The 22,042-nt window shown below is 37.2% G+C and overlaps 1 protein-coding gene and 1 long non-coding RNA gene across 2 annotated transcripts in view; one reads left to right on the forward strand and one right to left on the reverse strand.

Moving 5' to 3' along the window:
- B3GLCT (beta 3-glucosyltransferase) overlaps window positions 1-11,891 on the forward strand; it is a 121,871-nt gene extending 109,980 nt beyond the window's left edge. Inside the window, exons 14-15 of the mRNA XM_072611860.1 lie at window positions 3,896-4,040; window positions 10,254-11,891. Coding sequence (XP_072467961.1) covers window positions 3,896-4,040; window positions 10,254-10,421 — 313 coding nt within the window. The 3' untranslated portion in view covers window positions 10,422-11,891. The remainder of the gene's footprint in view (window positions 1-3,895; window positions 4,041-10,253) is intronic.
- LOC140505663 (uncharacterized) lies at window positions 5,456-14,162 on the reverse strand. Its single transcript, XR_011967597.1, has 3 exons — window positions 14,078-14,162; window positions 13,721-13,777; window positions 5,456-5,541 (listed from the first exon to the last, which is right to left on the reverse strand). It is a non-coding gene; the product is annotated as an uncharacterized lncRNA (long non-coding RNA).
- Window positions 14,163-22,042: the final 7,880 nt, after the last annotated feature.

Below are 22,042 nucleotides of genomic sequence, written 5' to 3' on the forward strand. Positions count from 1 at the left end.
ATTTAATTTAAAGTAAATTGAGATAGCAGACTATGTTCATGCTGTTGATCACTTCTCTGTTCCTTGTATACTTTCTTCTTTCTGGGTTTTAATGATATTATTATCTCTTGGTCCAGCTACTCTTTATCATTCTCCTTTGCTGGTTGATCATCCACATCATACTTACTGTGTTTCCACGTGCTCTTTCTTGGATCCTCTTCTCTCTATATTCTCTCTCCTGGTGATCTCATCAGCTTCCACCGGGTCAATGATCATCTCTATGCAGATGATGATTCCCAAATCTCAGATTTCTAGATATAGACCTCTTCTTTCTTTTGAACTCCATTTCCATATCGCCACTTGCCTCTTGAATATTCCTAACTCTGTATCCTAGATACAACAAATTCAAAAAAGAATGCATTCTCTTTTCCCCCACACACACCCTTCTTTTGAACTTTCCTATTTCAATTTGAATTCTCCCTATTTCTTCCTTATTTTCATATTTCTATTTTTTTCCAATGAGGAAGCTAAAGCCCCAAAATGGCAGGCGATTTACTCAGTGCTATTTAAGTAGTAAATCTCACCAGAACTGGGCTTACAATCCAGATTTTTCATGGAAATTTCTCTATCTCTTTTGGATTGCAAGGTTTACAACCTCTGTATCATCCTTGATTTCTGACTCTCCCCCACTCCACATTTCTACTCAGTTGTCAAAATTTGTCATTTCTACCTTCACATCATTGTTTAGCTTTTTCTTATATGACCACCACCCAAATTCAGGGCTTCTAACATGTGAAGATTAAAAATTTTTGAGAGTCATAGTTTCTGGGTAATTTAATAATTTTATTAATAAGGCCAGCACATTTATTAATATAAGGGTGGTCATTTGACTATCTCTCTTAGACCAAAGACCTCTAATGGCAGTGGGCTCACAGTTTATATGCCCTTTGAAGGGTATGTGTTCCTGAGGGGTGGCAATCAATTCTGATTGATTTTCACAGTGGGAGGTGGGCAGTATTAAAATGAGGTTCTTGGGGTATGTGACTTAGGTCACTCAAATCTTGGTCATAGAGACCTCAATTTCCACATCACCTATCTGACAAAAGGGAGGATCTACATTTTCTCAGATGTGCCTGAGCAAACACAGTGGGCAGGAATATACCCATTAGCCTAAAATGAGAATTTCTTTTATTGTCTGATTAGATCCTTGGCCTGAGCAAATCTCTAAAAGAGATTTCCTGCAGTGATTGGTTTCTGGATGAGGAAGTAGAAAAGGGTCTTGATTCAATAATTATTAAATACAAGAGAGAGATACTCATTTCTCACAAACATCTTTATAGCCTTCTGGTTGGTCACCTTGCCTCAAGTCTCCTCCTTCTCCAATCCAAACACCATACTGCTACCAAAAGTAATTTTCCTAAACCACAGATCTGACCATGTCACATCCCCTATTCAATAAACTCTAGTAGTTCTCTTTTGCCTTTAAGTTGAAATGGAAATTCCTCTTGCTTTGAAAGCCCTTCACAGCTTGGCTCCAGCCTATTTGTTTTGCCTACTTTAGAACCTTTCACAACCTGATTCCTTTATTATACAGTATTCCCCTTCCAGCCAAATTAGCTTTCCTCCTCTCCCTCACCTATGACACTATTTCCATTCTCTGGGTCTTTACACTGGCTACTTGTCATGTCTGGAATTATACTCTCTTTACCTCTGCCTCAGATAATCAATCTCTTGTTTCCTTCATCTTTCCTGAGGCCCTTCCCAACTTCTAGTTTCTTCCCTTCTTAAATTACCTTGTATATACTTTGCATATATTTTGTATATAGTCTTATAAATTACATGCTGTCTCCCCCAATCCTGTTTATCCTTATGTCCCCAATACCTAGCATGATACCTGGAATTTAGGAGGTATTTAATAAATGTCTCTTGATCCATATGAGTAGGGGCTCTGTGTCATCAGAACTTGGTACCTCCTCCAGGACTTAGCACACATTGGGTATTTAATAGTAATTTAAAATGAATGTTTGTTGAATTAAACGGAAGAGATGCCATTGCATTGATTAGGATAAAAATCACATTTAAACCCCTTGTACCACCACCCATTCTCTCTTGGCCAGTAGGTGTTTTAAAAGAAGCATACCTGTGACTACACATGTATAATCTCTATCAAATTGATTGTCTTCTCAAGGAAAGGGAAGGAGATAGGGAAAGAATTTGGAACTTGAAAATTTAAAATATGAATGTTAAAAACATTTTGTTTACGTGAAATTGCGAAAAAATAAAATAAACATGTATACTAAAAAAAAGAGAAAGAAACAAGATATGTTTTGCCCTAATGTTAGCTAATTAGGTCCACAAGGGATCTCTTACTAAAAGACATCTTATTGACCTCTCCAGAGCTCAAGCCTAATCAATATGAAGCAACACAAAGCCACTGATGACAACATGATATAAAACTGACATAACCAGAGGAACAAAAAGAATTTCTGAAAAAGGAAGAGACAGTGGTGTGACTTTCTGGTTGTTTTCTAAGAAGTCTTTGGATACTGTTGTTTTCCACTTAGGAGTACTAAAAATTTGTTTTCTTCATGTTAGACTTAAGGAGTAATTTTGAAATTGTATTAACTCTTTCCATTCCAGAGTCAGGAAAAGAATGATTGGCTGGGAAAACTTATTAACACCTTAGATTAACTTTTTTGGGGGGAAGGGGTTGTTGAGGATAGGAGGAGACAGATTACGTCCTTATGTGTCTTTCATTTTCTGAGTGGAGGGGTAGGGAAAGTCATCTTTATATCAGGATGTCTCAGGATTTTCCCCTCATACTTATTTTTTGTAGTTCCCAAGCTTCCACAAAGTAATAATGAGACCCAGTAACAGAGTAGACTAGATTAGACCAAAGCAGAATCATCCAGACAGGCTACAACATGCCCAAAGTAACAGCATTTTAATGGTAGAGCTTTGACAATAAACCCTGGAAACAAGAGTCTTACATTTTCTCCCAGGATTCTGTTAACCATTAGAGTAAGTCTAAAGGGGCATCAGGCATTCAATACATGTTATAAGGGGGATCAGCTGAAGGAACTGAGGCTATTAAGTCCGAAGAAGACAGGGCTTAGGGGACACATGACTGTTCTCTTTTGACATATATAGGTGTAAGTAGGACAACCACAGGGAAGAGGGATTTGCCTTAAGATCTCTTTGTTAAAATTAAAGGGAAGATGATTTTAATTCAACTTGAAGAGAAATTAAGTCCCCTCAGTTAGCTTCTAGTCATAGTGAATTACCCTTCACCATATGTATTTAAACAGAGATCTTCCAGGGGCATGTAAAGAGAATTCCTGCTTCAGGTAGATCATTGGACTAAATGACCACCGAGGGCCTTCCAGTTCTTAAGATCCTTTAATTCTCTAAAATCTATTTTCCTTACTGTCTGTAAGGATAGCTCTGGATCCCTAAAGGGATCTTTTAGTTGGGTCATTCTTAGCCTATAGGAATTAAGGATGTCTCTGAGATATAGAGGCTTGTGACTTGTCCAAAGAAAACTCCAATGTATGTTGCCATGGAGAGTTCCAATACCAGGGAGTACTTTAGTTTTCCAACTGATTATTTGAAAAAAATAGAACATGAGGCAGCATATTTTTGCCAGGAAGTTAGAACAGAAATGTATGAAGAAGTAAAAATTTACCCACAAGGAAAACATCTGTTTTAAGTTTAAAATATTTATGCAAGTGTTAATATTTGCCAGAAAGCGCAAAAACAATTTCTTTTATACAGAGTAATTATGGATGGCTTCTGAGCCCCAGAGAAACCTCTCTTTTATCATAATCAAAAATGTGTCTCAATTGAACCAGATTTCTCTATTGAAGTTAATGGTCTTTGAAGTTCCCTTTGTTTTTTCTTCATCTTTACCCTTTAGTATGGTCTTTAGCAGAGAAGCAGTCCGGAGGCTTTTGGCTAGTAAGTGTCGATGTTACAGCAATGATGCCCCAGATGACATGGTGCTTGGCATGTGTTTCAGTGGTCTGGGAATCCCGGTGACGCACAGCCCTCTCTTTCATCAGGTGAGAGGATTATTTTCCATGCTGCTTTAAAAAAAGAAAAGAATTTTTTCTCCTTAGAGGAGTCTGTTTCTTTTCCCTTATCATCATTTCTTTGAATGGTTTTGAGAATTATGCACACAAGGTCCAGGTGGGCATCCATGGAGGCCTCTTTGACAGGGGAAGGAGTGGGGAAAGCTATTATGTCACATATATTACAAAGGCGGGATTAAGAACATGTAGGAAAATAAATGACATGTGACATATATTGCTTTCACATCAGGGACCAGAGAAAACCTACCCCTTCCCATATTGTTGGACATTTTTAACCCAAAAAGATATTCACTATTTGCTCATGGCGGGGGGCGGGGGGGGGGTGTGTGTGGATGGGGTGGATATCCTGGGCAAACCTAATAGCATTCCTCTGGCTTGTGCGTAATTCTTTTCCACAATTCATTTTTGTTCTGAATTTAACAAATACCAAATAAAATGATTATTTCCATATACATGGTAGAATAGAAAAAGAGGTTTGTACAAGAAGCTACAGATCTTTGTTATGTATAGCTTGCTTTTCTTTTAAAGCATATAATAAATTCAACTTGTAGCTTTCAAAGCTGTTGAATTTAATTCCGTCTGCATGTATAAATTTGCCTCCTATTCTACTGTTATCACTATCAGTTTTGCAGCCTTTTTGTTAGGTTTTCATCCTTTTTACTCTTATTCCCCCTAGTCTGTCCTGGGGGTAGGAAAGAAGGAGAAGCGGTAGCAATTTCCACAAGATATTGGTGCTGTTTTCATATCATCGTTATAGTTTTTGGAGAAATATGTTCTTCCTGTACTATTTTTAGTAGTCCCTTGAGAAGTAGGTCTATGAATGTGTTTATATTCCCAAAATGAAGTCTCTGTGCTATACTTGGATTAATAACAAGCATGCTTTCAACACCTACAATATGCTTTTCTTAGAGAAACTCAGAGCTGCTCAGGACTTGAAAAATGTAAATGTATGTCTACTTTAGATGCCATAACAAGCATTGAAATGGCATTTAAACCTTGATTATAGATCTAGAATTCATATTTTTTGTCACCACCAAGCAGCAGTTGCTACCCTTAGTGATATAAAAATTCAACCATGACAGGTACAGCAGTGGAGGAGAGAATTCTAGCGAGGCAGAGAAAGCATTTGCATCATTGGATGAGGCAGACTCCCTTTAACATCCCTTAGTACTGTGTGGAAGGATAAAAATAGCACTTTAATGATCAGCTTAGAAAACCCTCCTTGACAAAAGGGCATTTTTCTTGTTCTTTCAAAATCCTGTCTGATCTTACCCATTCTAAACCTTAGACATACAAGGTTATAAAGACCTAGAAGAGCAGGTGAGGTGCTTTATTCTTTGTCTTCCAAGTGAAAAATGGAAAAAAAAATGATTAAAACTCTTGGAGCAGAAGAGAGATAATCCATCACTATATTAACATGGCAGTTCTTAGATGTGCGCAGCAGCCTTGACTGTCTAGGGAAAAACTTGGCCTATAAAAGAAGAAAAAGGGAAAGAAAGATATTAGAATAGAATACTGTGAGTCTGCTCACACAGGAAAAGCCAGACAGGGACCATATATCCTGCTCTCCTATTCTTTCCAGCAAAAGAAAGAAAATAACCTATTCTTCAGGCATAAATTCTAGGGAACAAATTTTAAAGGAATTCATTTTTTACTTTCTCATTCTTAAAAACTCCTGATTTGTGTTCCATAGGCAATGTATTTTAAGCCTTTTCCAAGACTGAAAGCAAAGTCTTCCTAGCAAGTTCTGTTTTATCTTCTAATGTTTAAAGTATCTCTTAGAGACATAAATTTGAAAACTGATTTTTTTTTAAATTCATAAAGTAAGTCTGGCATGATGGGGAAAAAAACCCCTACTACACTGAGCTGGGAATCAGGAGACTTGGGTTCTCATTCCAAGCTCTCATTCACTAAATGACCTAAAGGCAAATCCTTTCACTCCTGTAGAACTCAATTTCCTCATTTGTAAATTGAGGGAGTTGTCTTAGATGTCTTCTGAGGGCCATCCCAGTGACCAGAGTCTGTGCTCTGAGACAGAGATGAATATCAGTGGTTACATATTGACTTACTGATAAAGTTAGCATTAATGCTCAGCCTCAGACTTCTCTTCTTGGTTTTTCTCTATAAACCATCCAGTACAGTAAACAGATCATAATGGAATCCTGATTCCAGAAAGGGACTCAGAATAAGTCCAATCCACCTCCAAACAGAATTCTTTAAAGAAAAATAAATAGGATCTGCAAGTAAGGACTTTGATGTGGGCAATGTGGTACATTGGCAATAGTAACCACAATTCTAACTGGCATTTCTAAGATGTCTTACATCTGTTATCACATTTGATCTTCATAACAACCTTGTGGAATAGGTACTGTTATTGTCCCCATTTTACATATAGGAAACTGACACTTGAATGCAGTGAAATGACTTGCCCATGGCTGTACAACTAGTAAGTATCTGAGGCGGAATTTGAAATCAGGTAGTGAAAAGAAGCCTAGATTTGGAGTCAGAAGACTCTGTTATTCGTATATATGTGACCTTTGGCAAATCATTTAATCCCTGTGGGTCTGGGTTTCCTCATCTGCAAAGTGGAGGTGGTCTCCCATTCCAAGTCCTGTGATGTTTCTGGGTGACCTCTAATACCTCACATTTGTATGGTATTTTAAGATTTATACACCTCTGTGAAGTAAGGCAGCATAAATAACAGGTGAGAAGACAAATTGATAATGGTTGTGACTTGCCCAGGATCTCACAGGCCTAGGGAAAAACAGGACAGTCTCTTTTCGTCCCCATCCCTCAACCCTAGTTCAATGTATCCCAATTCTTAGAACAGAAGTCCTTAATGTGGAGTCCGTGAACTTAAAAAGTATACACATATATGAATATATACATACATATATGTGTTTTCATAAGTATATTTCAATTTTATTGGTTTCCATTGTAAACCTATGTGCTTTATGCATTTAAAAAACATGATTCTGAGAAGGGATCCATAGATTTCCCCAGACTGCCCAAGAGGACCATGACACAAAGTAAGATTAAGAAACCCTACAAAGTTCATATTGTAACCCAACCTGTATTCCTCCTACTACAGTTTAGTCATGGTTTCTTTTGTTTATATTTAGTTGGGTTGGAGACCAATTAGTCAGTATTCCCATACATCTGTTCATTGTGTCCTATTTTCTCATCATCTAATGGTAACCTGTGAGGGGTGTCTCTTTTGGCATTATAAATACATTTGTTCCTTTACAGGACTCCTGGGTATTAACATACACCTCTCTGAATGGATTTCACTTTCCATAAGTTCCATCTTGTTCTTTTCCAGGACATCATTTATTGAAAACGATTAGCACATGTTTGTGCTTAATAAATTAGTTCCCCAACATGACTTCCTGAGACTGAATCAGACCCTTTTGTAATCTGCATTAACAGAAAGAAATTGTGAGTGTCTGTTGTTATTTCCTGTTAGCTCTGTTAGTATTGCAAACTGCTCCTTCTTAGCCGTGTAGCATGAGTAAGGATCTCCCTCTGTGGCTCTCAATTCTCCTTTCTTGGGCCATTGTGAAATCAACTGAGGACTGAATTGGGAAGGAAAGCAAAAATCCAACAATACGTCTTCCTTGGCTTTTTTTCCCTTCCTGATAGTTAAACCTCAGAGAGTCTGACAAACATCAAATTATTTATAATTGCCCTTAATTATTATTCAAAAATTTAAAAACCAGTTCGAATAGATGGTAGCATATATATATGCATATATGTATGTGTGGATATGGATATATTTTCTGGTTCATTTTTCTGCAGTACAGCTCCCATCTAGTTACTAACTACTTCAAGGATTAGAACTTTTAAAACCAATGGTGCCTAGCCATTCATGATTTTTAACCTTTCCTTACTGATCTCAGTGTTTGAGTCCTGGTGCAGGGAAATTTTTCTACTTTCTAACTGGTTAAAGGGCTTCAGCCTAATCTGAAGTTATCTTGGTGATATTTATGGATGAATGAATGAATGAATGAACGAATAAAAAATCATTTTATTAAGGGCTCACTTGCTCATTGTGTGCAAAATACTGGGCTTTGGGGAATATAAATACAAAATAAAAACACAAGATAGTGCCCAGCTAGTGGTGTGCAGTATCTGTACTTTTCAGGATCCCAAACCCCTCATTTTACAGATTAAAAAAAAATGAATGAGTGAACCAATGAAGGCAAAAAGCATTTATTAGCCATTTTCTATGTGCAAAGCACAGAAAAGTAAGGCAGTTCTCGCTTTCAAAGAGTTCACATTGTAATGGGAGAGATAACACATTCAGAGGATCTCAGCTACAAGTCAGATTGGAAGGTCCTCTGATCCTTGGGGTACAGCAGTAAAACAGATGGCAGTGCTGCTCCTTTAACGTCACTGCCACTGACCAAATCATGTTCATTTTTGTATTGAATCATTTGGTAATGACAAGGACTTTAAAAGAGAAAGCCTAAGCTCTGGATATATGAGAAAAAGATGCATGGGGTATTTTTCCCAAGACCATTTCTTAGGATTATGATTCAGTTACAACCTATTCACTTAATGGGGATAAGCATTTATTTTAGTGTTAACATTTCATTTGATTTTTTGCAACAATCTAGTAAAGTAGGTGCTATTATTATCCCCATTTTGTAGTTGAGGAAACTGAGTCAGACAGAGGTTAAGTGTGTCACACCAGAGTCATACCACTAGTAAGTGTCTGAGGCCAGATTTGAATTTAAGTCTTCTTAATTCCTGACCCAGTTCTCTGTACACTATGGTGTCATCTAGCACCTCTAAATGTGGGTATGTGGGTAAGAACTATGGTATCATTCTCATTATATCAGAAGCTGTACTTTTTAATACTGGGTCTATCACTAATTCAGTATACAATAATAGTTCATCTCACTGTGTCATATCATGATAGAGCCAGTCTGGAAGGCAGAAATTCCCATTCAAATGAAAATTCCTTGAGTATAAGGATCGTTTTCTTTTTTATTCTTTGTATTTATGTCAGAGTCTTTGCAAGGCTGAATGGCACTTAGTAGAACTTAATTGATGTTGGTTTTGGAGTCAGGAAGGCTTAAGTCTGAACCCTCCTTCAGACATTTACCAACGGTGTAATGTTGAACAAATCATGCAACTTCTCTGTCTCCTACCTCACAGAGTTGTGAGCATCAAAGGGGACAACAAACACAGAGTGCTTTTGGAACATTAAAGGTTTGTATAAATTCCAGCCATTATTATTACATAAATGCTTATTGATTGATTCTTGAAACCCCAGTGTTTGAAGGGATGGCTAAGGTTGTTGTCTACATATGCTGTATGTGCGTGGCAAGAGGAAATGGGGATTGGTGTGGAAAAGGAAAATGAGAACTCTACATGGGTAACCGCTGTCTATTTTCTCCCTCATGAACCTCGCTGTGGCTTCTAATTATGAATTTCCTACCCTGGAGGGACAGGCATTATTGGAGAAAGAATGTTGATTGACCCCTACCTTCTTGAACCCCTTGGTTCTTCCATCTATACCCAGATGTGCAAGGGGGATTGGGAGGCCACCAGCAATCTTTGCAGAAGGACTTGGTGGACATCTGCCATGCCACTACTTCACAGTCCACGTGAACTTGTGAAATCTTAATTTTAGCCATCGTAGATTTTGCTGGAACAAAGGCACCGAGGGTGTGAAACTCTAAACATCATAAAAAAACAACTGGAACCCGATGCTACATTTGTTCCAGCCTGAGCAAAACAACTACCTTTCCTGCATAAATCATCTGAATTCTTAAAATCTCACTTAAATTATTAATTTATTTTATGTAGTCCTCTGGGAGAGATTTGGGGAGGTCAGCGTGCTCTTTTTGTTATCAAAGCTGTATGCTATAGATATATAGATACCTATGTTGATATTGTATATCCGTATTAATAGTGTAGATATCTCTCTCTCCATATATGTACATATATATATGCATATTTAAGGGTCAGGGTAGGAAAAAGAGGATGAGAAAGAAGTCCCATAGGCAAAGGTCAAGGATAGAGGAAAGGCGGTACCAAAGATTTTGGTACTGATTTTGGACGCATGCAGCTACTGTTACAGTAGCAAGATTATAAAGCATTCTTCCTGCAAATATGACTATGGGACCAAAAACCTCAATAGGGGAAGAAAGTAATTGTCTCCTTTTCTTCCAGGCTCGGCCGGTGGATTATCCAGAGGACTACCTTTCTCACCAAGTTCCCATATCGTTTCACAAACACTGGAACATCGATCCAATAAAGGTGTATTTCACTTGGTTGGCACCCAATGGGAAAGATGCCACCAGTGCCAGGAAGCAGGCATATTTTAAAGAAGAGTTATAAGCATCTTGTTATTGAGGAAGATGCTCTTGGTGATGGAGATGGAGGCTTTGGGCATTCTTGTACTAGGTTATACTCACACAGCTGAAGTGTGCCATGTTGCATAGGAGACTTCTAGTCTTAGGAGTGAAACTGTATATTCTATTTCTTCATTGGTGGGGCTGGGGAGGGGAAAAGGGAAGGGATCAGAGGAAGGGGAAGGTTCAACTTTGACTTTGCTTTTTCTTTTGTGAAGATGTGAGAGGGTTCAGAATACACCCCTTTGATTTTGAATCATGGGATTATTATATTACATCATATTTAGCAGGTATTTTAAAGCTATGATGAGGTATCTTCAACAGTTCATTCTAGGGAAAATAGAGCATCACCCTTGGACCTCCTGCTATTCCCTTACACTGCAACACATCTTGCAACAAAGGGTGACTCCTTGCTTAAAATAATATGCAAAGAAGAAGGAAGTGTTTTGGCATAAATATTGATGGGAACCTAATCCAATTTTAAGTTCTGGTTTTTAAATATACTAATGACAAGAAATACTCTCTGGGAAAGGAGTGGGAATGACATTGTTGATCATGAATGCTCATAAAATACTGGCTTATGGAAGCCTCTCTGGAAGTGGATCTATGACCTCACTGATTTGAGAATTCCCTTCTGTGGGGCAGATGGTTGCTGCCAATTTCATAGGATTCTTGCTCATGTCCCCCCAAAAGTTTGCCACATGGGCTTCATTCAGTGTTCCAGAGTGCTTATTTGCTTTCTCCAGACGTCATAAGAGTACCTATGGAGAACCCTGGCTGGCTGCCCGCTCCTTGTTTTTGCTGGACACTTTTTTACTTTTTACTTGTAAATTTTTCGTTCTGTACCTGAGTGCACAGGGTTTTCTAATAACCTCTTTAGACTCCAGGAATTAGTCTACAGCCCACTGCTCCATGAAGTCTTTATAGCCTACATGTAATCTCAGAATGGACTCATTGTTACCAAAAACAATAGTGACCATCTATACCTGAAAATAAAAATGGAATATTTTACTCCATTTGATGAGCTGTAATATAGATCCCAGGAAGTGAACTAAATTTGAATGTTCTGAACCTACTGTTTCACAGTAATTTTTTTTTGTTTGTTTCACTGAATGTTATTTCATAGCTCTGTCATGACTCCTTGTAGAACACCATACATTAACACAGGTGGACAGTGAGAGCATTGAGTATTTTTCCTGGACTCTTAAGGAATGTATTTTGAACATGATGTTTTGATGCTACTTTCATTTTTAAACCTTATCCAAATGATACATTAGTAATGTAACACATCCATGTAAAGAGTATTATATATTTTAAATCATTTGTTTTTTTCTATGTATAATTCAGTTTTGTAAAGATATTTGTATAAAATCAGACTTTAGTATCCTAAACTAATTTTTGTAAAATAAAATATTTTTCTTTTGTTTTTGTAAAAAAAATAAAAAAGACAAATGGACATGCTGTTCTCTTAACTTTACTGTCTATACTTTTGTAACCAAATGTAAGGTTTTAGAGCCATGTTGTTGAAATAATGTTTTGTAAAGTTTTCCATATTTTTCCTGTAGTTCAGCATTTTACTTATTTCCAAATGAATCCAAATTCCAAATTGGGGAACACTGAGGTTGATTAATGACTGAGAACTTTGTGCCCATTTTTGCGACTGTAACTTTGAAGCAGGGGTTCTTCATCTCTTTGTGTGTGCCAAGGACCCCCCTCAGGCAGCCTGATAAAACCTAGGAACCCTTTCTCAGAATTAGGTTTTTAAATGCATGAAATAAAATCTATAAGATTACAAGGGCAGCCAGTTGTGTTAAAATAAAATTAGCAAAATATTTTTTTATAAACAAGTTTATGGACTCTAGGTTACTAACTACTGCTTTAGAGCACTGAAATATGAACACTCATTTCTGATCAGTCAAAATAATGTGCCAAGAGATGTCAACAGAGCATGACTCCTGAAGTAATAATGCTTTAGAGAAGTGTGAATTCTTCTGGGCTAGTATTATCACCAATAATCAATGCACTTTAGTCCATTTCTCATGAAGTAGATAGGGTGGGGAACCTGTAGCCTGGAGGCCACATGTGGCCTCTGTATCCTCAAGTACAGCCCTTTGACTGAATCCACTTGCCTCTAGCCTGCAGATTTGCCACCAGCCCCATCCCCCCAGGTCGCCTGACTGGTGAGAGCTAAGCTACTTCCAACAACCATAGTAAGAATTATAGGTCAAATTTACATAGCACTTTAAGGTTTCCTTAAATATCCCTAGGGAGATAGGTAATGTAAAAATATAATTTCCATTTTACAGATGGGAAAGTTAAGAGTTAGAAAGTTGAAGTGATTTAGGCTTATTGGACCGTAGATTTAGAGCTGAAAGAAACCTTACAGGGTTATCCAATCCAACCCCCTCATTTTACCAAGAAGAAAAGAGGACCCAGAGAGATTAAGCAAGGTCACAAAGGAAGTAAGTGGCAGAATGGAATTCAAATTTGAGGCCTATCAGTGTTCTCATTACATCACGTGGTCTCTCAGAAGCTTCATGATCTCCCAGGTCTCGACTCCAATTCAGTCCTCGGACTATGTCACACTTGTCCTTCTAAAGGACAATGCTCCCCCCACCCCACAACTGTTTACTTGATAGGATCTGAATTTATTTGTGTGTGTGTGTATAGACACACACATATACACATGCACGTTTAAGTGTGTGTATATGTACATATATATCCATAGACAGATAGATCCTACATACCCTCTATGTTCCTGTTAATGCCTTTCTACTGATATGAGAGCACCTTCCTTGGGACTATGGAAGTTGGAGTAATTACCTTTACTGCCTCAAACTGTATAAGCTAAACAAGAATAAAAATTTTGATCATGTTTCTGTTTTCTCAAATGTATTCATTAGTCCAACAGGGGAAAAAAAAAACATGAATTAATGAAATCAAAGGAAAAGGTGAGAAGTTCTGGAGAGAGGTTTTTGGTTTGCTTTGATTTTTTAAATAAGTCAACAAGCCTTGTTGACATTGGAATGTCATGGTGGAATGTACAGAGAGCCTAAAGACCTAGATTTAAGTCCCACTTCTGATACACTGGCTGATCCTAGACAAGTCCCTTAACTGCTCCGCACCCTGACAACAGTGACACTGTTAGCTGCAGAGAAGCTGATAGGGGGATAAATTTCCTCATAAGACACTACCTAGATTGTTTGAATCACAGTTCTGAATAAAAAGAAAACCCAGGAATTTATTAAGCAGCTACTAATCATAAGACACTTTGATTATGATTACCTTGAACCAGAGATACATACAAAGATGAAAATCAATGCAGTTCCTTTCCTCCACAACCTGTAATAAAGCAGTAAGCTTTATTAAAAGGCAAGTCAAATCAACAAACATTAAATGCCTATTGTATGGTAGGCACTGTGCTAAGAGCTGGGGCTATCCATCCTACATCTGTCCATCCATCCATCTAGCTAGCTATCCATCCATGTATCTCCCACATACTATACACAATCATGTTTTCACTTTGGTCATATTGATAAAAAAAATTAACTATTCCAAGATCCAACTAACCCTTGAAACATCACTCAATTTATCCTACCAAACTGATAATGAGCTGTTGATCTGGGGATGTCCTGTACTCACTTTATAAACTTTGCACTTCATTCTTCAGCTTCCAGGTTCCAGAATAGGGCCCCTCCAGATGCATTTTTCTCTGGCTTTATAGCAGTGATCTTAACATTTGACCCAAAAAGGATTATTTTTTTCTTTTTTAAAATCTTACTTAATACTTTATTTTTCCCCAGTTACATATAAAAACAATTTTAACATTCTTTTCTCCCCTCCAAATTTTGAGTTCCAAATGCTCTCCCTCTCTACTTTTCTCTCATTGAAAAGGCACACAATTTGACCTAGATTATACATGTGTAGTCATGCAAAACATATTTCCATGTAAGTCATTCTGTGAGAGAAAACAGACAAAAGAAAACCTCAAGAAAAATGAAGAAAAAGTATCTTTTTAAATTGAATTATTTTATTTGTCTTGTGTTCTACAATCATTTCCATATATATTAGATTTTTTTCCCCTCCTTCCCCCTCCCTACCCACTCCTTCCCTGAGATGGCATACAATTTTATATAGGTTCTATACATACATTCCTATTAAATACATTTTCATCTTAGTCATGTTGCTTAGAAGAATTACAATGAATGAGAGAAATAATAAAACAAAACATAATACAAAAATAAACGGTCTGCTTCATTCTGCAATCAAATTCCATAGTTTTTTCTCTGGATGTGGGAGGCGTTTTGCCTCAAGAGTCCATTGGGAATTTTTTAAATCCTTGCATTGCAATGAAGTACTAAGTCTACCAGAAAAATTCCTCACATACTGTGGTCGTTGCTGTGCACAAAGTTCTCCTGGTTCTGCTCCTTTCACTCAGCATCAGTTCATATAAGTCCTTACAGGCCTCTCTGAAGTCTTCTTGTTCATCGTTTCTCATAGCACAATAGTATTCCATTACATCCATGTACCACAACTGTTTCAGTCATTCCCCAATTGATGGGTATCCCCTTGATTTCCAGTTTTTGGCCATCACAAAGAGAGCTGCTATAAATATTTTTGTACATGTGGGACCCTTCCCCATTTTTATGATCTCTTGGGGATATAGTCCTAGAAGCAGTATTGCTGGGTCAAAGGGTATGCACATTTTTGTAGCCCTTTGGGCGTAGTTCCAAATTGCTCTCCAGAATGGTTGGATGAGCTCACAGCTCCACCAACAATGTATTAGTGTTCCAATTCTCCCACATCTTCTCCAGCATTTTTTATCTTCCTGTTTTGTCATGTTAGCCAATCTGATAGGTGTGATGTGGTACCTCAGAGTTGTTTTAATTTGCATTTCTCTCATTAATAGTAATTTAGAGCATTTTTTTTTCATATGACTATAGATGGTTTTGATTACTTTTTCTAAAAACTACCTGTTCATGTCCTTCGACCATTTATCAATTGAGGAATGGAACTTATTTCTATAAATTTGACTGTTTTCCATGTTTGAGAAATTTAAGTCTTTCTCAGAGAAACACACTGTAATTTTTTCTCGCAGTAATGTTTACCAACTATGTATTTCCTTCCTATTTCCACCATTTATCCTACTCTCTCTCCTTAAAATTCTCCTTCCATTCTCAAAAGTATTTTACTTCTGACTTTTGCCTCCCCCAAAGTGCCCTTCCTTCCTTCTCCCCTTCTCTTATCTTCTTTACTTCCTACTTTCCTGCTGACCTTCTAAGTTGTCTTGGGCTGGAAAATTGTTTCACTCTATCTTTTTATGGATTCTTCCTCTCTAGAATTTGTTTAGAGTCATTATTTAAAAGTATTTGGTGGGGTCTGGGGAGAGCTCAGGCGAGTCCCTGTCTTTACTCCAATCTTGGCTCTGTCTCAGAAGGATTATTTTTCTCCAGGTGATATTAATACACACAGGATGTGGGATAACTGGAAAGTCATTTAGACTCATCCATCCCCACTTCAGATGTTGCTAAGTCAAGGGGAATCATCTACTGATGTAGAGTTTTCACATCTTTTTTTTTTCATTTTATATCTTTTGGCTAAATCAGAAATGTCAAGGCAGAATAGAGTCCTTAGAATGGATAAAAGCACTGAAAGCCTTTACCTCCAGAAACAAAGGTATCATGTTCAATAAGCAGGGGAAATGTATTGTCTTTGCACAGGTGGCACATTTACATAACTGTTACACTTTTAGAGAACACATAGGAAGCTTAATAGTCAATATCCCTGGTCTTGAATATATTATTGAAATGTCAGCAGAGTTATTGCACATGCTAATCAATGCTGATTTGTATAGGTATTTCTTACTTTACAAAATAAACACATTTTAGCAAACCTTTGCTGTGAAGTGAATTTGGAAGAAATGATTCTTATTTTTCCAGCCCTTTCCATTGTGAAATCAAAAATGTATTCTCATGTTGAGAAACCAGTTGGCAGATATTTGTGCACTACTATGTGATATCTTGGTACTCTGTATGTGTGTGTATGTGTGTGTGTGTGTGCATAAATGTAAAACTTATCTAGGGTGCTGAAATTGAATTAGGAAGACCTAATTCAGTCTTAGACACTAGTTGTAGGTACCTGGACAATTTCACAACCCTCTTCATGCCTCAGTTTCTTCACCTATATAGACATGTTAGACTTGGTAACCTCCAAAGACTCTTCCAGCTCTAAATCTATGATTCTGTGAGGATGCTATGGTACTTGTCCTGAATATAATAAAAACATCATGTAATATAATAAAAATATGATAAAAAGCTTATTATCCAGGTGAGGGTAGAATTTGCCAAAACGTAAGAAATTAAATAATCATACCATAGGTATCACAAAGTAACATATGATTTGTTGCCAAATGGCCAGTGCAGACAACTGTGAGGGGCATGGCTGAAGAACTTTTCCAATGCACTAAATTAGAAAGCTTGGTTCAAAAAGGGGGTTAAGGTCATATATAACACGAGTGTGCTGGTAAATGTTTAAGAACTGATTCTCCAAGAAAAAGAAAAAAAATATACATATGACATACTTTTGAGTTTAATCTGCATTAATATTTTCTCCATCACTTTCTTAAGTAGGCAATCAACAAAAGAATAAATCAAGATGTGATTTGTTGTATTTGCTGATTTCCAAGGTGTAAATGCTTATAACTACCTCCAGCACACATCTGCATGTAACCCATGTCAGAATAGGTTAACAGACATACATAGGATGCTATTGAAATCATTTTAATCTTTGAGGCAAGAGATCTGAATTTAGAATCCAATTCTTACACTAACCAACCAAATGGCAAAGTAAGTGAGTCATGATACTTCTTGGAGCCTCAGTTTCCTCATGTGTAAAATGATTCTGAAAATAAATTCATATTACTTCCCTTAAATTATTGTCAAGCAAAAAGTGCTGCAGAAATGTGAGAGATTGTAATTGTGAGTTATTGTGAGAGCATAATGCAGAAGGTGGCGGAATTTTGTCTCTAGGGTTTCTCCTTCAGGACTGCTATGTCCTCAGCAGTGAGACACTGACTTTCTCTAATATTGCGGTCACCTGTCTCCTCATTGGCCGGATCTGGGATATTGTTCCCCTCTTTTTGCTTATATGATATAATGGAAAATCTAGGTTCTAGTAATGGCCCTGTGGAAAGATCTTAGACTAGCCAAAGCATGGTCCAATGAATTTGGAGTCAGAAGACTAGATTTGAGTTCAGGCTCTGCCACTTTCTTACCAGTAAGGTGACTTGTAGGCAAGTCACTTAAAATTTCTCATTCTTAGTTTCCTTTCTACAGTGGGGATGATACTTAAATCTCATAAGGTAAGCACTTCAAAAATTGTAAAGTCCTTTAGAAATGTAGTAATTGTTTAATAAATGATTGATTTAGTATTATTAAGCCTGATTTTCCTCATCTCTAAAATTGAGAGATAGCATAGTATAGCGAAAACCACTGTTAGAGTCTTGAGACTTTTGTTTAGATTCTTACTCTGCTACTTCTTACCTGAATGAACTTAGACAAGTTAACCTCTATCTGTTTGGGCCTCAGTTTCCTCATCTGTATAATGAGGGGGTTGTACTAGATGGATTCTAAGCTCTAGATCTAAAACTCTATGATGAGGGCTGGACCCTGTCTCAGGGACATTTTTTAGCCCTATAGTAGTAGGACTTTAATATTTTGGGGTTGTTTTATTTTTTTATAGTAAGCATTTATTTTCTCTCCCACTCACCCCCATTTTAAAATAAAAACATAACCCTTGTAACAAATACACATAGTAAAGTAAAACAAATCTCCATATCATCCATGTCCAAAGATATATTTCTCATTCAACATCTTAAATCCATCACCTCTCTGTCAGGAGTTGAATAATCATATTGCTCATCATCAGGGCTCTGGAATGATGGGTGATCACTGCATTGATCAGGCATCTTCAGCTTTTCAAAGTTGATTTTGTCTTTACAATGTTGTTACTGTAGAAATTGTTCTCTTGGTCTACTCACTTCACTCTGAATCAGTTTGTATAAGTCTTCCCAGGTTTCTCTGAAAGCCTTTCCTTTCTTGTTTCTTGTGACATAATAGTCATTTCATTACATTCATTACATTTCATTACATTCATAAAATATAGCTTGTTCATCCATCTCCCAGTTGATGGAGACTCCCCAGCAGGATTCCAATAGATCCAGAATATAGTATTGCAGTCTGCCACTTCACCAGTAGGTGCCGCCATCTAACACATGGATTAGCAGCTTGAAAATTCCATTTTATTAACAATTTTGGTTCTGCAAATAGAACTAATTCCCCACGTTATTCATCTTTTTTCATCTGCTATTCTCTACATTGGGTTTACTCATGAGGAGGTGAGACTTATTTTGATATCAATATTTGAAAATTGTACAAAAGCCAACTCTATCAAAATTTTATCTTCATTTTTTAGAACTGAAACATAGATAAGGCGATTGATGTATTGAAGGTCTTCATCAAAACAGTGCACACCTCACTCTTTCTATCACTCTTCTCTCTCTGGAGATCATCTTTTATGCTTGACTTTGGCTCGCTGTGGTATATGCCTACAAGGCCAAGGGACAACGCTGCAGACCTCAGAAGGTTTCAGAGATTTCTCATGCTTACAGGGTCCTTTTCTCCTAAAGACTGTGAAGTCTTACTTTCCATTAGAATCAAAGATAATTTTTTTATCTTTAAGAAACCTAACATACAGCTTCCATATAGTACAGAACTTCCATTCTCCTTGCTTGTGAAATAATCCTTTCTGTCTGAACTTCGCTGTAATTTTAAAAATTGCTTTCCCCCCAACAAATCTTTATAATATATAACCTAAGATCTTTTCCTGTCCACCAGGCAGATACTAATAACATTTCCAGCACAATCAGTTTCAAATAGATATTTTATTAGGTTTGCCAGAGATAGATGGAGAAGAGCTAAGTTTCATTTCTCCTCACAAGAAAAACATTATTATGAGAGGGGGTACACAGTACTAGTTCTGGTAAATTTTATTTGTGATGAGCCACAGCTATAAAAGAGTGACCAAAGAGAGCCCAGCCCCTACTGAAGGGCCCATCTCCACAGTGTATTCCCTTGAAAGTGCAGGCTGAACCCAATTTTCTTTATCATTTTTCAAGACCATGAATTAAAGTGGGTTTTTTCATGGTTATAATATATTGCAAGACCACACCTGGGGAGCAGAGAAAATGACTTTTCCTACTCACATTTCTTCCCATCCAGAAATTGATACCCACTGTGAAAATATTTATCCTTTTTGAAGGGAAGGAGAGTATGTACTGTTCCTTTAACTTTGTCCCTTCTATATTTTTCTTTCGTATTTCTCTAAAATGTTCTATCTGTTAAGATTAAGGGCTTAATAAATTACTTTAATTTTTATTTTATTTTTTATAATATTTGTTATTAGATGGAAATAGAAAAGTATTATCTTAAGTGCTTATAATTTCCATTATATTATAATTTATATTTTATTGGTTTTGAATTTGTATTTATTAACTTTTAAAATTAAATTAATTAAATACATTAAAACTTGCAAATTGGTTCTGTATCTTGGTTCCTTTGACTCTTGGGAATCTGGACTTCTGATTGGATTTATCATATGGATGAACTCAAATTCCCTACATATATATCTGTTCTTAAGCCTCCACTTCCAACCTGGCATTCCCAGCTCCTCCCCTGGTGATGTGGGCTACCTTTCCATAGGGAATTCACCATAGCCTGGACCCAGACCCTTCCCACTACCCCCTGGCTATCTTTATGTCATGCCAAATGCACCTCTCTCTTTCTCCCTTCTCTAATTTTGAGGGTACTTACCCAAGGGGGACCAAAAAGATGAAGAGACAGTCAAGTCAAGCAATGAAGTGACCATGACTGGGACTCTTAAGATGGTGATCCAGACTAAAGACTCAGCTGAAATAGGAGAGTAGGGCCTCAGGCTGCAGGCATTTGCAGAGGGAGAAGTCTGCTATAGAGGGATTCCAGAGAAGGAACTGAGTTACAAGTGAGGGACTTGAGAGATAATCCTCATACATAGGAAATGCTGAAGATATATTTTTCCATTTATTACTTTTGAATTTTACTTCCTCAAACCATTAATTCAAAAAAAAAAAAGCCCATATGCATTAAACACCTACTGTATGCAGAACACTGCTAGTCTGGGGAAAATTTAAATAAGACATGATTCCTGCTTTCATGGAGCTGGACCAGAGAAGACATTAACAGATAATGACACTTTTATAGTGCCTTCATGCTTTTCAAATGGCTTTTCTCTCAATGTGATGAGGTATTACTATTCCTGTTTTACCGTGAGGAAGCCCAGATTTAGAGAGATGAAATGATGTGCCAGATGCATAGTGAGTAAATATCTGAGCCAGGATTAGGATCCAGTTCTCTTAACTCCCAAGTCTAATAAGTTTTGAGAGGGACTGTGGTACATAGTGGTTACAGCACTGGACTTGGGTGGAGTAGGAAACCTAGATTTGAATTCCGACTCAGACACTTAGCATTTGTGTGACCATGGACAGATCATATAACCTCTCTGAGTCTCAGTTTTATCTGTTTATCTGTTTATCAGTCCCATCTGTTAAATAGAAATATTACTTGAACTACATACCTCATAAGGCTGCTGTGAGGCAAAGGTTCCCAAAGGGGGTGATATTGCCCCCTTTGGTGCTGGAATGAACTGGGGTGGGGCAGAAGTAGCCTCAGGTTTAATGTAGGGGGCATTGAATAAGTAATGTATCAGTGGATGCATAAGGAAAGAAGAAAAGATGAAAAAATTTTGAAAACCATACATGTGTCATCTATTGTGTAACAGAGTTAAAGTCATAGTGATTAGATTATTTTCAAAATAAACACACAAAACACAAGTTATAACTGATCAGTGGTTATTTAATTGTAGTTTTCAACATTCATTTCCACAAGATTTTGAGTTCCAAATTTTCTCCCCATCTCTCCCCTCTCCCACTCCAAAACACCATGCATTCTGATTACCCCTTCCCATCTTCTCTTTTTGCTTGTAGGGCAACATAGTTTTCTATACCCCAATACCTGTATTTCTTATTTCCCAGTTATATGCAAAAATAATTCTCAACATTCATTTCTTAAACCCTGAGTTCCAATTTCTCTCCCTTCCTCCCTCCCCACCTATCTCCACTGAGAAGGCAAACAATTCATTATAGGATATATATGTGTCATTTGCTAAAGACTTACATAAAAGTCATGCTGTGAGAGACAAACTATATTTCCCTCCATTCTATCCTGCCCCCCGATTTATTCTATTCTATTATTTATTCCAGACCTTGTCCCTCCCCCAAAGTGTTTACTTCTAATTACTCCCATTTGCCCTCCTTTCTATCATCCCCCCCACTCCACTTATCCCCTTCTCCCCTACTTTCCTGTAGTGTAAGATAGATTTTCAGACCAAATTGAGTGAGCATATTATTCTCTCCTTAAGCCAAATGTGATGAGAGTAAGCTTCCCCTTTTCCCTCTTTACCTCCCCCATTTTCTCCTCCATTGAAAAAGATTTTTCCTGCCTCTTTTATGAAAGA

Source organism: Notamacropus eugenii, chromosome 5 (genome assembly GCF_028372415.1).
Source record: "Notamacropus eugenii isolate mMacEug1 chromosome 5, mMacEug1.pri_v2, whole genome shotgun sequence".
Classification (NCBI taxonomy): Eukaryota; Metazoa; Chordata; class Mammalia; order Diprotodontia; family Macropodidae; genus Notamacropus; species Notamacropus eugenii.